Consider the following 13646-nt stretch of genomic DNA (forward strand, 5'->3'; position numbering starts at 1 on the left):
TTGTTGTTAGAAAAAAAACAGGTATAGTAGTTTAAATTATTTAGTTGCTCTACCACTCCTACCTAGACTAACCAATGATATTCCAACTCTCAATCTGTAAGCTGAAGGAGGAAAAATGTACTTAATAGACATGTATTGTTGTAACACAAAAAGACATACATTTTGTCTTGGTGACCTTGACCAAGACAATGGCCAGTTTCCTGACATGTAAAAGAAGGGCTGGTGGTCATCTTGTGTATCCATTAAGCATTCAAATCCTATAATTCTGTAAATTTCATTTAACTTCTCCATATATGCTTTGCATTAATTTGCATGATTGCCATAACTAAATCTAATAGGAAAATGATAGGCCAATTCCCTTTGCCATCAGACTTGTCAGACAAGTTATTTATTTCACAAAGTCACGTTAAGATGATATATTCACATTATTAAATTATATTAAATCTAGGACAGCTTGAAAAGATGTAATACAGTATTTTGGTTGTGTTTCACACACACACACACACACACACACACAAAATGAAAACTGCTCACCCCCATATTATTCCAAAGACCTCATTTGCATATTTTTAATTTACAAAATTTCGGCACAAAAATACCAAAAAAAAAAAAAGCTACAGCTCAAGGGGCCGGCCACCTCCTTCAGGAGGCCTTTCCTTATATCTCCAGTTGTTAGGCTACTATTCTATCCCTCAAAATTATTCTGCATATATGGAGGTGTAACGTTAGGAGAAATGGTTCTGCAATCAGAAGACCCGGGCTCAAACCCTGCGGGTACGGGCAGGCCTTGGGCTTGGGCCTCAGGTTCCTTCTGCTTCCAGATGCTGGGGTATCTGGTACTTGTGCCTCCGTGTCCCCGTTCTAGCTCCGTGGTGGAACGTGTATCAAGTGACTGCCTCTAGGAAACGTCCGATTGAAGGACGTCCTTTTTTTTTTTTTTTAAGGCAATTGGGGTTAAGTGACTTGGCCAAGGTCACACAGCTAGTAAGTGACAAGTGTTTGGGCTGAGGCTGGATTTGAACTCAGGTCCTCCTGACTTCAGGGCAGGTGCTCTATCCACTGCGGCACCTAGCTGCCCCTAGGACGTCCTCTTTGAGTGTCACACATGGGTCCTATCTTTTTTGTCGGCCCTACACAGAAGAACCTTTTTCCTCTGACGGAGTGGCCAAGGTAAAAAAAGATGCATTTCCAACATCAAGGACACATTTTGCAAGATGTCTCTATTGACCGAATACTGATACCAAGATCTGGCCAAAATGTTTTACTCTAAAACCACGTTTAAGGCTGTCTACAAAATGTGAGGGTTTCATCCCTTTCGCAGGAGGAGCGATACTTTGTTCCGCTTCCGCCCCATCGTCTTCACCGACCGAGGGTAGGCGGGGCCAGGCGCTGCGCCTCCTCTCCTGGCCCCGGGATGCGACCAGAAGCGCTCGGCCCCTCGCACGTGACTCAGATCCGCTGCCAGTCCCGTCCCGTCCCACAAGCTCTGCCCCCAGCTCCATGACAACAGCTCTTCAACTCCGCCCCTCCTCTTCCCCTGTCCCCGCACCAGAGCGACCCGGTAACGGAAGCGGCCGCAGCCCGCCGCCGAGGGGGAGGGAGGGGCGAGAGGAAAAGGGCAGGGCATAAGCAGCCACCAAAAAAAAAAAGATGTCTGCGCATTCCACGCCTCCCGCCTCCCGCCTCCCCTCCCTACTTCCCATCTCTTTGCAGGTGGGGAATGACTAGTACCTTCTCAGATATGGCCAGTGTGTGGATTGGTTCTGTTTTGTATTTATACTTAGTACAAGAGAGGATGAGTTATTTGCGGGAAGAGGAGTAATGATAGTGATGGCAAAAAAAAAAAAAAAAGATGAAAAGAAGAGAAATAATGGAGCCCTTAGAAGAGAGCTGGAGCCATCCACCCCCTGAGAGACACAGACAAGCCAGACAGTTTTGGAGCAACTGTGTCAATTTGTTATGTACTTTAAAACCCCCCACCGGGCAGTGTATAACAAGGCTTCATAATTTCATATACAGTATTCTTTCTGTTCTTTTTGTGTGTCAAAATGATTGTTGATCTTTGTCAAGTTTATATTTAAAAAGAAAATAACGTTTATTGACAGTTTTCCTTTGAACAAGGGTAGTGTAAGAAATTTTATTTACAGATGAAGAAACCAAGACCCAGAGTGGGGAAGTAATTTGACCAGGGTCCCACAGCTAGTAAATACTAGACCAAGGGTGGGGAACCTGCAGCCTGGAGGCCACATGTGGCCCTGTAGGTCCTTGGGTCCTGCCTTTTGAATGAGGCCAAGTTTTACAGAACAAATCCATTTATTAAGGGGATTTGTTCTGTACAACTTGGGCTCAGTCAAAGGGCCGCCCTTGAGGACCTACAGGGCCACACATGGCTTCGAGGCTGCAGGTTCCCCACTCCTGTACTAGAGTAGGAATTTGAACTCAGGTTTCAGGACTTCAGATTCAGTGCTTTTCCCACTTCCGGTTGACTCGATGATCTCTTAGATCTCCTGCAGTTCATGATCCTATGAAATATCTAGGCTAGGCTTATGAGTAACCAAAATTGAATAAAAATATGTATTTTTTTACCATATCCATATTGGGTAATAATGTGAATTTGCTAAACTAGTATGGAGGGAAAGTTCTGCATTGCCTCAGTTCCTATGATTCCCTAGGCCTCTATAGAGTTCACACCTTATAGAATACAGCTGGCCTCTGAATGAGAATAACATTTCTTTTACTAGAACACTCCCTCCCTCATTGTGTACCTTACACACATTGAATGCATTGCCCTCTTAGGTAACTCAGCCCAAGTTTATTTTTCCATTCTTTCATCTGTTAACAGGATTTTTACTGATCTCTAACTTGAGAATGCTAGGAGCTGCACAAAGCAGGCCTAGGAGACAGGAGTACCAATAATCAAGTAGTTTAATTAATCATTTTCAGAATGAGGAATGTTCTCTTTGCTGAAGTAAAAGCACAGGTTATATACTTCAATCACAACTGGGGAAGGAGCGGGAAAGGTGGATCACAAACAATTATTTAGTAGTTTCCCACAAGAAACCCATAAATCCCACAAAAAAATAATTCTGCTGGAGTCCTACAGGAGCAATACTGCTCAAGTCCTTGGGGGTTGTTAATTGATGGGTCACAGGACTAGAGTTCTGTGACGGGAACAAGTTCCACAGTCTTTGGTTCCATTCACAAGGATGCCGGTGATTTTGAGCCTTGACATGGTTTTTGATTGATCAGTTCAAGCTGCATTGTGAGTCTGACTCACAAGCTGGAAAAGGCAGCTCTTGAGAAAACTAAATTATTAGTGTATTCATTCCACATATCATATAGATTAATATGAAAATGATAAATTCCTTTCTATTATATTTATAAAATGTAAATAAAATAGAATACAATTATATTAAAATGAATATATTATATATTTATATGAGTATGTTATATAGATATAAAAATAAAATATATAATAAATGATATGTTTATAATATATAAAATATAAAATAATATACAAAACATAAAATTATAATATATAATATATAAAATTATAATTTATAGTATATAAAATATAAAATTATAATTTATACTATATAAAATTATAAATTCCTTACAAGTCTTAGTCTTAAACCATCAGATCAGGAAACCTCCAGATTGCCAGTGGAACACCCCACTTAGATCACTACCTATTAAGGATGGTGTCTCTCCTTCCTTCTATCACTTTTGGCTTTTGATAACCTTTTTTGCTATCATTGTGGACAAGTTGGAGAGAGATAGACTAGACGAGAGTGCAGTTGTATTGATTTAGAATTAGTTGACTGACCACTTTTGGTCAAGGTCCAATGTCCTCATAAGTAGTTGTTTAATGAGTCAATGCTAACTTGGTGGGATTACTCTAGTGGAATGTCTCAGAGATCTACCCTTGCGGTTCAGCCTTTTTATCAATGATTTAGATAGTCATAGAAGGCATACTTGTCATGTGTGTAGATTACAGGAAGTTTGAAATGTTGGCTAATATGGACTGCAGAGTCAGAATCTAAAATGATTTGAAAGGCTAGAACCATGGGACAAGTTGAATGAGATAAAATTTAATATGGACAAACATTAAGATTTACACTCGGGTTCAAAAAAATCAACTGAAATACAGGATGAAAGAGTTGTAATTGAAAATAGTTTCTGTGAAGACAGTCTAGGCTCAAAATTGAAGATCACAGGCTCAATATGAATGAATGGTGGGACATCACAGCTAGAAAAGGTAACTCTATCCAACGTACATAGTGTGAAGGAAAGTAGAGTGTCCAGAACAAGAGAGGTGATAAATAGCTCTTTGATGCTCTGTCCTGGTTGGATCCCATTTGTGGTGCTGTATTCAGCTCTGGACACCACATTTTAGGTAGGACATAGACAAGCTGGAGTGTGTTCAGAAGAGAGCATGGTGAGAGGAGTGGAGAATACACCCTAGAAACTGTTAAAGGAACAGGACAGATTTATTCTGGAGAAGACAAGACTTGGTTATGGGGGGGGCAGGGTGAGACATAATAGCTGTCCATAATAGCTGTCTTCAGTTATTTGAAGGGCTGTCCAATGGAAAGAGTACTAGATTTGGAGTGAAAGGACCTGGACTTAAATCCTATTTTTGTTGTTGAATCGTTTCAGCTGTGTCTGACTCTTTGTGAACCCATCTGGGGTTTTCTTGACAAAGATACTAGAATGGTTTGCCATTTCCTTCTCCAGCTCATTTTACAGAGGAGGAAACTCAGGCAAACAGGGTGAAGTCACTTGCCTAAGGTCACACAGCTAGTAGTATCTGAGGCTGGATTTGTACTCAGGAAATTATGTCTTCCTGACTCCAGGCCCAGCACTTTATGCACTATGGCTCTACCTAGTTGCCCTAAAATCCTGACTGTACCACTTAACTATTTTAAGACCTTGGCCAAGTCATAACCTCTCTGGACCTCAATTTCCTTATTAGTAATATTGGGGGGAGGGGTTTGGACTAGATGACCTCTGAGTTCTGTTTGACCCCAGAGGTCAGGATAAGAGTAAAGAGTGGGAGTTGCAGAAATGCCAGTTTAGGCAAGGCCATCTTCTCCCATGAGAGCAGCTCAGAAATGGAGTGGGCTGCCTTGGGAGGCCTCTAGCTCTCAGGGGTTTCTTCAGGTGTAGGATTGTTGAGACAGCCAGTGAGGTATCTTCCAATTCTGTAATTCTGTGATTTCTCCATGGGAAGCCCATTCTCTTAGCCTCTATGGGCAATTCTCAAAGAATCAGTTTCTCCATTGCTCATGTGGACACAATAGTACTTGCACTGAAAGGTAGCATGATTCAGTGCATAGAGAGCTGGCCCTGGCTGTGGTGCTTCATGTCTCCTTGCCTCAGGCAAGCCTTTTTTTTTTTGGCTTAAGTGACTTGCCCAGGGTCACACAGCTAGTAAGTGTTACGTGTCTGAGGCCAGATTTGAACTCAGGTCCTCCTGAATCCAGGGCCGGTGCTCTATGCACTCTGCCACCTAGCTGCCCCTCACAGGTGAGTCTTAAGAACTAAGTTGGTAGAGAAGATTTCCTGGCCCTCACCAAGAACTCACTATTCAGATGAAACCACAAATCTGATAATGAACAAAACTTGTGACAATTGCTTTTTGTTAGGCAAAGGTTAAATAAACCTTAAAGAGCTGTAGTGGAAAGAACCCTGGACTTGTGTTCTTTCCAAGTCCCAGGATAGGGTTTGAGTGAATACTCTACCACTTCGTATATGAGAGGAGGCAAGCTATCCCCTTCTCTGGGCCTCACTTTTTTTTTTATTAATTTATTTTGATTTATCAATAATCACTTCCTTATGCTTTTGAGTTTTAAATTTTTCTCCCCCTTCCTCCCCACCACCCTCCCCAAGACGGCACGCAATCTGATATAGGCTATACATTTACATTCATATTAAACATATTTTCACATTAGTGATGTTGTGAGTAGAAATTAAAACCAATAGGAGGAACCATCAGAAAGAGGAAGCAAAACTCAACAGAAGAGAAAAAAGTAACAATTCGGCTTCCATAGTTCTTTCTTTGGGTTGGGCCTCACTTTTTCATTTGAAAAGGAGAGAGATGGACCAGATGAACTCTCAGGCTTCTCTCAGGTCTAACATTCTGCATTCTAAAGATTCTTTCTTCTAATTTCGACTTTCTGTTCTAAAGGCCCTCCCCCAGCTCCCACCTCTAGTTCTGATATTCCACATTCTAAGTTCCCCTTGATCTCTTAGGACCTATGGAAAAAGAAATAATTCCGTCTGACACTGTTCACAGAAGGGGCTACTCCGTCTCTTGACATCACAGGGGGAAGCCCTTTATCCTTGATATTCCAACATGCACCTTCTGCTTCTCTCTGTGACAGCTGCACCTTTGCCCTTCCCCTCACCCCCTTTGGGCACTCCTCACCCCTGTTGCCAGCAGTTGGACTCAAAGACTTGACTCCATCCAGACAGATATGTCATAGCTCAGATGACCACCTTCCTCCCTTGGGAAATCATGCATTTCATTCATTCACCAACATTTATTACACACCTGTTATGCTAAGCTCTTTGCTTGGGAAAATGCAAGTGATAATGCTAGGTTTCGCTATGGAGCTGGCAGGGTCTGTGCTCACCTCATTTGCCCCCCCTAACCAGTAAGGGGGCGGGACTGAAAGCTTCCAAGACCACGCAAGCAGAGGTCAACCTGGAGGGAGACCTTGTCCTCCAGTCTTTTCTCCTCCCTTTCTTCTTGCTTGGAGGAGGAAGGATTTAATTCCAGGGCCCTTCTGCTGCTCCTAGTGATTCCGTCACCAGATTGGGTTTGTGGACTGAGGCCAGTGGCAGATAGAAAAAAGTCCCGGAGAATCCTTTTAACTTAACACTGCCTTTGGGAGTTCAGTTATGAAACATATGAATGGATCGTGATTATGCCGTGTGTGTGTGTGTGTGTGTGTGTGTGTGTGTGTGTGTGCGTGTGTGTGTGAAAGAGACAGAGAGAGACAGAGATAGAGACAGAGACAGAGACAGACAGAGACAGACAGCGACAGACAGAGAGACAGAGAAAGAGACATTCAGAGACAGAGAGAAAGAGAAAGAGACAGAGAAATGCTCTACCCGCAGGCTGATCGTGATCCCAGCCTTACGCTGGGAAGAGTCACTGTCTTTGTGCCAGGTTTCCAAGGCTATGCACTGCCGGCTCCCGCAGAAAACCGACGGACACAATAAACAGAAATATACATCAGTGTCATCCACAGATATTTAAAAATTAGATGAATAAAACACGGCTTAGAACAGAATAAAAGAACAAGGCTTAGAAAGGATGCCAGTCACATCCAGTCAAAATGGGAGCCGGGGAATGAGATTAGTTCAGTTTCAATCGGGCTGCTGTCCGTCGAAGTATCCGTGCCTCTCTTGGCTGGCTGTCTTTCGCCTTGTTCTTTTTCCTCCTGTGACCTGGAAGAGAACTTGCACCTCCGTGCATGTCTCTTTCTGGTGGCCACTGCAGCCTCAGGCCCACACCAGCACTTCTGTTTTCTATCTTGCTGGACTTCTTGGAGAACAAGATGAGTCTCAGTCTCTAAACTACTCCCCATGAAGCCCTCAGCTCGGAGTCCCTCACCTTTGAGGTTCAAACAGCTGTTAGGCAAGGCTTAGATAAGTCACAGTCTCATTCCTCAGGGAGCTTACCATCTAATATTAGAGGAAAGGTGGAATAAGAAAGAAATACAGGTAATAATAATAATCATACATAATGCTATATGATAACTAAATCAGACTGGTGCTATGGAGCTCTTAGGGAGGAGATCAGAGAGGCTTCCTGGAGGGGTTGGCATTTGAATTGGGCTTTAAAGCAAAAACACAGAATCTCAGAGCTAGAAGGGACCTCAGGTAATTAATTTAGGACCTGGTAACGGAAGTCCCTTCTCCAACTTCCTCAGTTAAAAACCTTCAGGGAAGCAGACCTCTGGAAGCAGCCCATTCTACTTTGGGATGGGTCTAACCGTTAGGAAGCTTTTCCTTGTGCTGAGCCAAAATCTGCTTTTTTCTTTCCCCTCTATTCTCAAGTACCTCCTAAATTTCCCTAATGCCTCCTTTCCACTCATGTCCCAAGGATTCTATCTCAAGTGTGTTTCACCTACCTTCCCAACTGTACAATCCCCAACCTGGGATCCCAGGTTTCTCCTTCCTTTCTTCTTTTTCTTCCTTGGGTTCTCTTCTTGAGAGGCCTAAAGTTCCAGAAAGGGGGGTGGGGTGGGGGAGCCTGAACATAGTCCTGGGGGAATCTGCCAGCCATGGGGGTCAGGGAACATCTACAGAGACGCAGAGGTTGCAGGTGAGGTCAAGTCAAGTCAAAAAACTTATACGAAGTGCTTTCTATGTGCCAGGCAATGTGCTAAGTGCTGAAGATAAATATACAATCAAAAAGAAAAATAGAAACTCCTCTCAAGGAGCTTGTATTTTAATGGGAGAAAATAACACATTAAAGGGAGCTGAAAGTGTGTCTATGTGTGAGTGTGTGGGGAGAAGGTAACCATCTGGGGGATATGGTGATGATTATTATTTTTTTACACAGCAAATGAAAACTTTTTATTTAACTTAAATTTGCTTAGTTTTAAATTTAGGATAAGTATAAAGGTCTTTCTTCCAAATAGAGATTCAAGGAGAAGCTCACCAATGGGAGAAAGGGGCCAAGGAGACTGAGGACAAGACTTGCCTTGCCCCTTCTGGATAGTGAGGGAGAAAAATGGAGATAATTACTTATGGGTCAGTCCAAGGATAGGGAGGACTTCCATAGGGAAAGGAAGTTTCCATGGGGATGCTGGGGTCTGAGAGATAGAGAAGGAAGAAAGATTCAGGGATTCAGTGTCAGGATGCTGCTGTTATATCCCCACTTCTCAAAAATCTGCTAATTAATGCATAGTACCTCATGTATGTTATATGGGCAGTCATTCAGTTTAACTGTTCTCTGCACACAGGAGGTATTTGTTTTGTTTTGTTTTGTTTTGTTTTAAATTTTATTTTTCAATGAACAAACCTTTATTTTCTCTCCCTACCAATCACCCACTCACATTTAAAAGAAAAATAAAATCCTTGTGACCAATATACATAGTCAAGCAAAACAGACCCATATGTCATGCCCAAAAATGTATGTCTCACTCTGTACAGTGAGTCTGTCACGTCTCTGTCAGGAGATGGATGGCCTGGCTCATCATGAGTCCTTTGAAGTCATGGTTTGTCTTTGCATTGATCAGAGTTCTTAGGTTTTTCAGAGTTGTTTGTCTTTACCATGTTGTTGTTATTGGATAAATTATTCTGGTTCTGTGCACTTCACTCTGTATCAGTTCATACAAGCCTTCCTTCCTTCTGAAACTCTCCCTTTCATCATTTCTGATGGCACAATAGTATTCCATTACATTCATATGCCATTGTTTATTTAACTATTTCCTAGCTGGTGGACACCTTCAGTTTCTAATTCTTTGCCTCCACAAATAAAGCTGCTATAAATATTTTTGTACATGTGGATACTTTTCCTCTGTCTTTGGTCTCTTTGAGGTATAGATCTGGTGGTGATATCACTGGATCAAAGGGTATATACAGTTTAGTGACTATGGGGTATTGTTCCAAATTACAGTAGCAGGTATTTTTAAATTGTTGAAGTCAATTAACTTCTGCAAAGCCTACTCTTAAATTTTCAGTGTGAACATTTACCCCTTGGAAATGGGCAGTTTTTTTTTTTTACAAATCAGAGCTTGATTTATTGTCTTGTTGACCACCAAGACTTAACAAAGTGGAGAAAATGTTAATAATGCAGATCAAACTTAAAAGGCTGTTCTAGAGGCAGCTAGTCACTACAGAGAATAGAGCACCCACCCTGGAGTCAGGAGAACCTTAGTTCAAATCCAAAGTCTGGACACTTACTAGCTTTGTGATTCTGGTCAAGTCACTTAACCCTGATTGCCTCTGAAAAAAAGTGTGTCCCATATATGATTTTGTCCCCCTGGAGAGCTGGGTGCTAAACATTTACCTTCACACCCCTGCCTATATCACAGATTTCCTATATACCCAACCCAAAGTGCCCCCTCTGAGTTAAGCCCTAGGATTCCATTGCCCTCTCCAGTTCCTACTCACTGACAACTAGTTTCCTATCAGAGGCTCCTTGTGTCTCTCTAGATTCCTGAGGCCTCACCCTGGAGCTCCTTTTCCAGGCTTGAGTATGTTCTTAATTCCTGAGGTAAAGTCCTTATCAACTGCACTCTATTAAACCATGTTGAACTGACATGCAGAACTCTGTAGACTTCCTTGCTGAAGTCATTCATTCATTTGACCAACAAATATCTATGAAAACCCTACTGTGTGTAGACTGATTTCAAATCCAGCCTCAGACACTTACTAGCTGTGTGACCCCGGGCAGGTCCCTTAGCCCTGTTTGCCTCAGTTTCCTCATCTGTAAAATGAGCTGGAGAAGGAAATGGCAAACCAATCCAATATCTTTGCCGAGAAAACCCCAAATGGGGTCTCAAAGAGTTGGACAGGACAGAAATGGCTGAACAACAACAGCAGCACCATGTCTAGAACATTGGGCTCTGTGTCTTTCCTCATGCAGTCTCCCTTAGAAGCTCCCTATCTTTACCCACTCCTCCCTTACCTCACCCACACTCTGCACCTCTGGCAGTCCCATTCCCTAATTTCTCCTTCCTTTAGGTCACTTCTGTGAAGAAGGAGTCCTAATTCTTGGAAGGAAATAACTCATTCTGGAACTCACTCCAGGATCCATTCCCCTGCAGTCAATCCATGGGTTTGGAGATCTATTGCTATTTGGAGTTGGGATTTCAGATCTCTGTGCTGGTCATGGAGTTTTCGACCATTATAACCAAAACTATTCCTGTGCAGGTTATCAATTGGCCAAAGATTATCAGACCTGGAAGAGATCTTAGAACCCATCGAATCCAACCCAGTCACTCCCTCTCCGACCCCAGTTTTACAGAGGAAGAAGCTGGTCTAGAGGGGAAGGGAACTGTACAAGGTCATATAGCTAATAAGTGACCTAAGTAGGATTCACACCCACATCCTCTGATTCCAAGAATAGGGCTCTTTCCCTTGCTCCTTGCTGCCTCCAAGTGGTGAAAATCATTAGATCACTCCTTAGCCCAAGGTCAATGCAGGTCCTCTCCTGTGTCTCTCATTATAATGTAAGCTCCTTTGTATTTGCACCCCAGTGCCTAGCTCAGTGCCTGGAACAGAATAGGTATCTAATTGTTCAGGTACTTGTTGATTGATTAATGCTAGAGAATGACCACCTATGTCCTTGGTGCCACCACAAGCTGCTGGGGATCAGGGTGTCTCTCTTGGCCTCTAGATAATTAGACTTATTTCCTGGAGTCTTCCCTTGTGTCCCTAGTGACCTGTGACCCTGTGGAGTTTTTGTGTTGAAGGTTAGTGTTTGAGGGACATGGACAGACAACATTGTTGCTGATCAGGAAATAAGAAAGAATCCCAGGGGTCTTATTAGGTGTGTCCACATTCTCTTGGGTCAGGATGAAGTGGGGAGTATAGGGAGGTGGCTCTGGGGTCTGACCCTGTTTGGCCTCGACACCTACCTAGGATCATTGGAACAACGGACTTAGAGCTGAAAGAGACCCTTGAGATTAAGTAAAGCAATGGATTTAGTGTGTCCATTACAGTTATGGAAATGGTTTGTGGGAGAATAGAGGAAGGTCAGTGGGAGGATTGGTTGGAAAAGTGATCCACAGTGGAGGGCCACTGGAACGTTTAGTGGGCAGGGAAATGGTCAACTGAGGCCTGGGCAAACAGATTCTGGCAGGAGGCCAGTAAAATAGTCAGGAAGGGGGTTGATTCATGATGGAAGGGTGGTCAACAGAAAGGGTGACCTGGGGTAGCAGTCAGTGGGAGGGGCTGAGGGAGCCTCTGGGGAGTCAGTGGAGTTTGGAGAATAGTCATTGAGAGATTACCCTGGACATGAGCTGACGGGGAAGGGACTTGTCTGACCATGGGAAGAGTCATTCTTTGAGCAACTGAGGACATAACAAGGTGATAGTGAGAGAAATTTAGGTCAGAACATATGGAGAAACTTCTCAGCAGGTTGGTGCAATGGCCAGAGATTCCACCCCCTGGGTCACTGCACCTTGGTCCTCAGTTTCCTCATCTGTAAAATGGGGTGACTAATACTTTCAAGACTCACCTCACAGGACTGTGATGAAGAGAGCTTTGGAGCACTAGAGAAATGGGATTTATCATGATTCTTCTCAAGTGGCCTTTGGACAAGATGGCTAAGGTCATAGATGCTCAGACAGGATGGAGAAGGGGAGGGGGAGGGGATGTTTGCCTGGTTGCTAGGTGATGGCAGAGGGTTCTAAGGGGAGGGCTGGGGGGGCTAGGGTATAGGGCATTGTTGGTGATGGGGTCTGGGCCTCTATGTCTGTTTCTGTTCCTACTGCTGACCCTGTGGTTGCCACCCCCGAGCCAGGCTTTGAGCAGGCCTGTCTGGTACCAGGTGGGGCTAGACTTGCAGCCCTGGGGATGCCAGTCACCAGGTCTGGTGAGCTGTGGGGGGGGGCTGGCCTGCCCTGGCAGATGGATGGGCCTGAGCACCATGGGCACTGTCTACCCCCTGGCGGCTGTCACAGTCACCGTTTTGATAGTGGTTACCCACTTTGTCTACCAAAGACGCCAAATCATCTTCTCCCGAATCCCGGTGAGTGTGGATAAGATCCTGGCTCCCCCACTACTCTGCTTTTCTCCCACTCCCAACCCATCACTTGAAACTTTTCTCCTGCCCTGTCCATTTCACACACCCCTTGGTTGTCTTAGAGAAGCTTAGTGGAGAGAGTACTGGACTTGGAGTCAGAAAGATCTGAGTTCAAATCCTACTTCTGGCACTAACTAACTGTGTGACTATGAGCTACTTAACCTCTATGAGCCTCAGTTTCCTCATCTGTAAAATAAAGGAGTTGGATTAGATAGTCTCTAAGGTGCTTTCCATCAACAAATCCCTTGACTCTCCACTCTCCCCTATGACTCCTTGATCTCTTGGTCTTTCTCTCTTCTGACCCTCACATTTCTCCCCCCTCCAGACCACCCAAGAACAATCGATTGTGCCATCAGAGCTCCTTTTGCCCCCGAGGTCGGGCTCACCGCCTTCCGATCATGTCTTGCTCTGCAATGGACTGCATATGCTGGAGGCTGTCCTAAACCACATCGAAGGCCACCTTCGGCAGCAGGCAAACCATTCCTCCTCCTCAGCCTCTGCCAACCAAATAAAGGGCCCCTCTGCTGATAGTGCGTAACCCCCTGGTCTCCTGCCTCCCTTTGTGCTTCCCCTCCCAGCCAAGAGCAGCAAGCTCAGCAGACTCTCTTGGGAGTCCTGCTTTTCCCTTTTAAAGGACCTCCAGGAGTCTTAGGGTCCAGAGTAATCCCTACTGCCCCAACCTTGGGGAAACAAGCATTTATTAACCCATCCCCTCTCTCAGGCCTGACCCCGACTAATTGGCTTTATTCTGATGTCTGTCTGTCTTTAGGGCCCACCCTCCTCCATCTGAAACTCCTATCATCTCAGTAATCTTCCCATCCTTCCTCCCCAACCACTTTCCCTCCTCCTACCCTGCTCTTTGAGCCTGGAGAGA

At 44.1% G+C, this 13646-nt stretch overlaps 1 protein-coding gene across 1 annotated transcript; it reads left to right on the top strand.

Moving 5' to 3' along the window:
- The first annotated feature begins 734 nt into the window (after positions 1-734).
- Positions 735-13310, top strand: TMEM89 (transmembrane protein 89). The gene is made up of 5 exons (XM_027836903.1): positions 735-774; positions 805-888; positions 1322-1561; positions 12402-12718; positions 13098-13310. Exons 1-5 carry the CDS (start codon positions 735-737, stop codon positions 13308-13310), a joined length of 894 nt encoding a protein of 297 aa, XP_027692704.1.
- Positions 13311-13646: the final 336 nt, after the last annotated feature.

Source organism: Vombatus ursinus, unplaced genomic scaffold (genome assembly GCF_900497805.2).
Source record: "Vombatus ursinus unplaced genomic scaffold, bare-nosed wombat genome assembly UNPS02014820.1, whole genome shotgun sequence".
NCBI lineage: Eukaryota > Metazoa > Chordata > Mammalia > Diprotodontia > Vombatidae > Vombatus > Vombatus ursinus.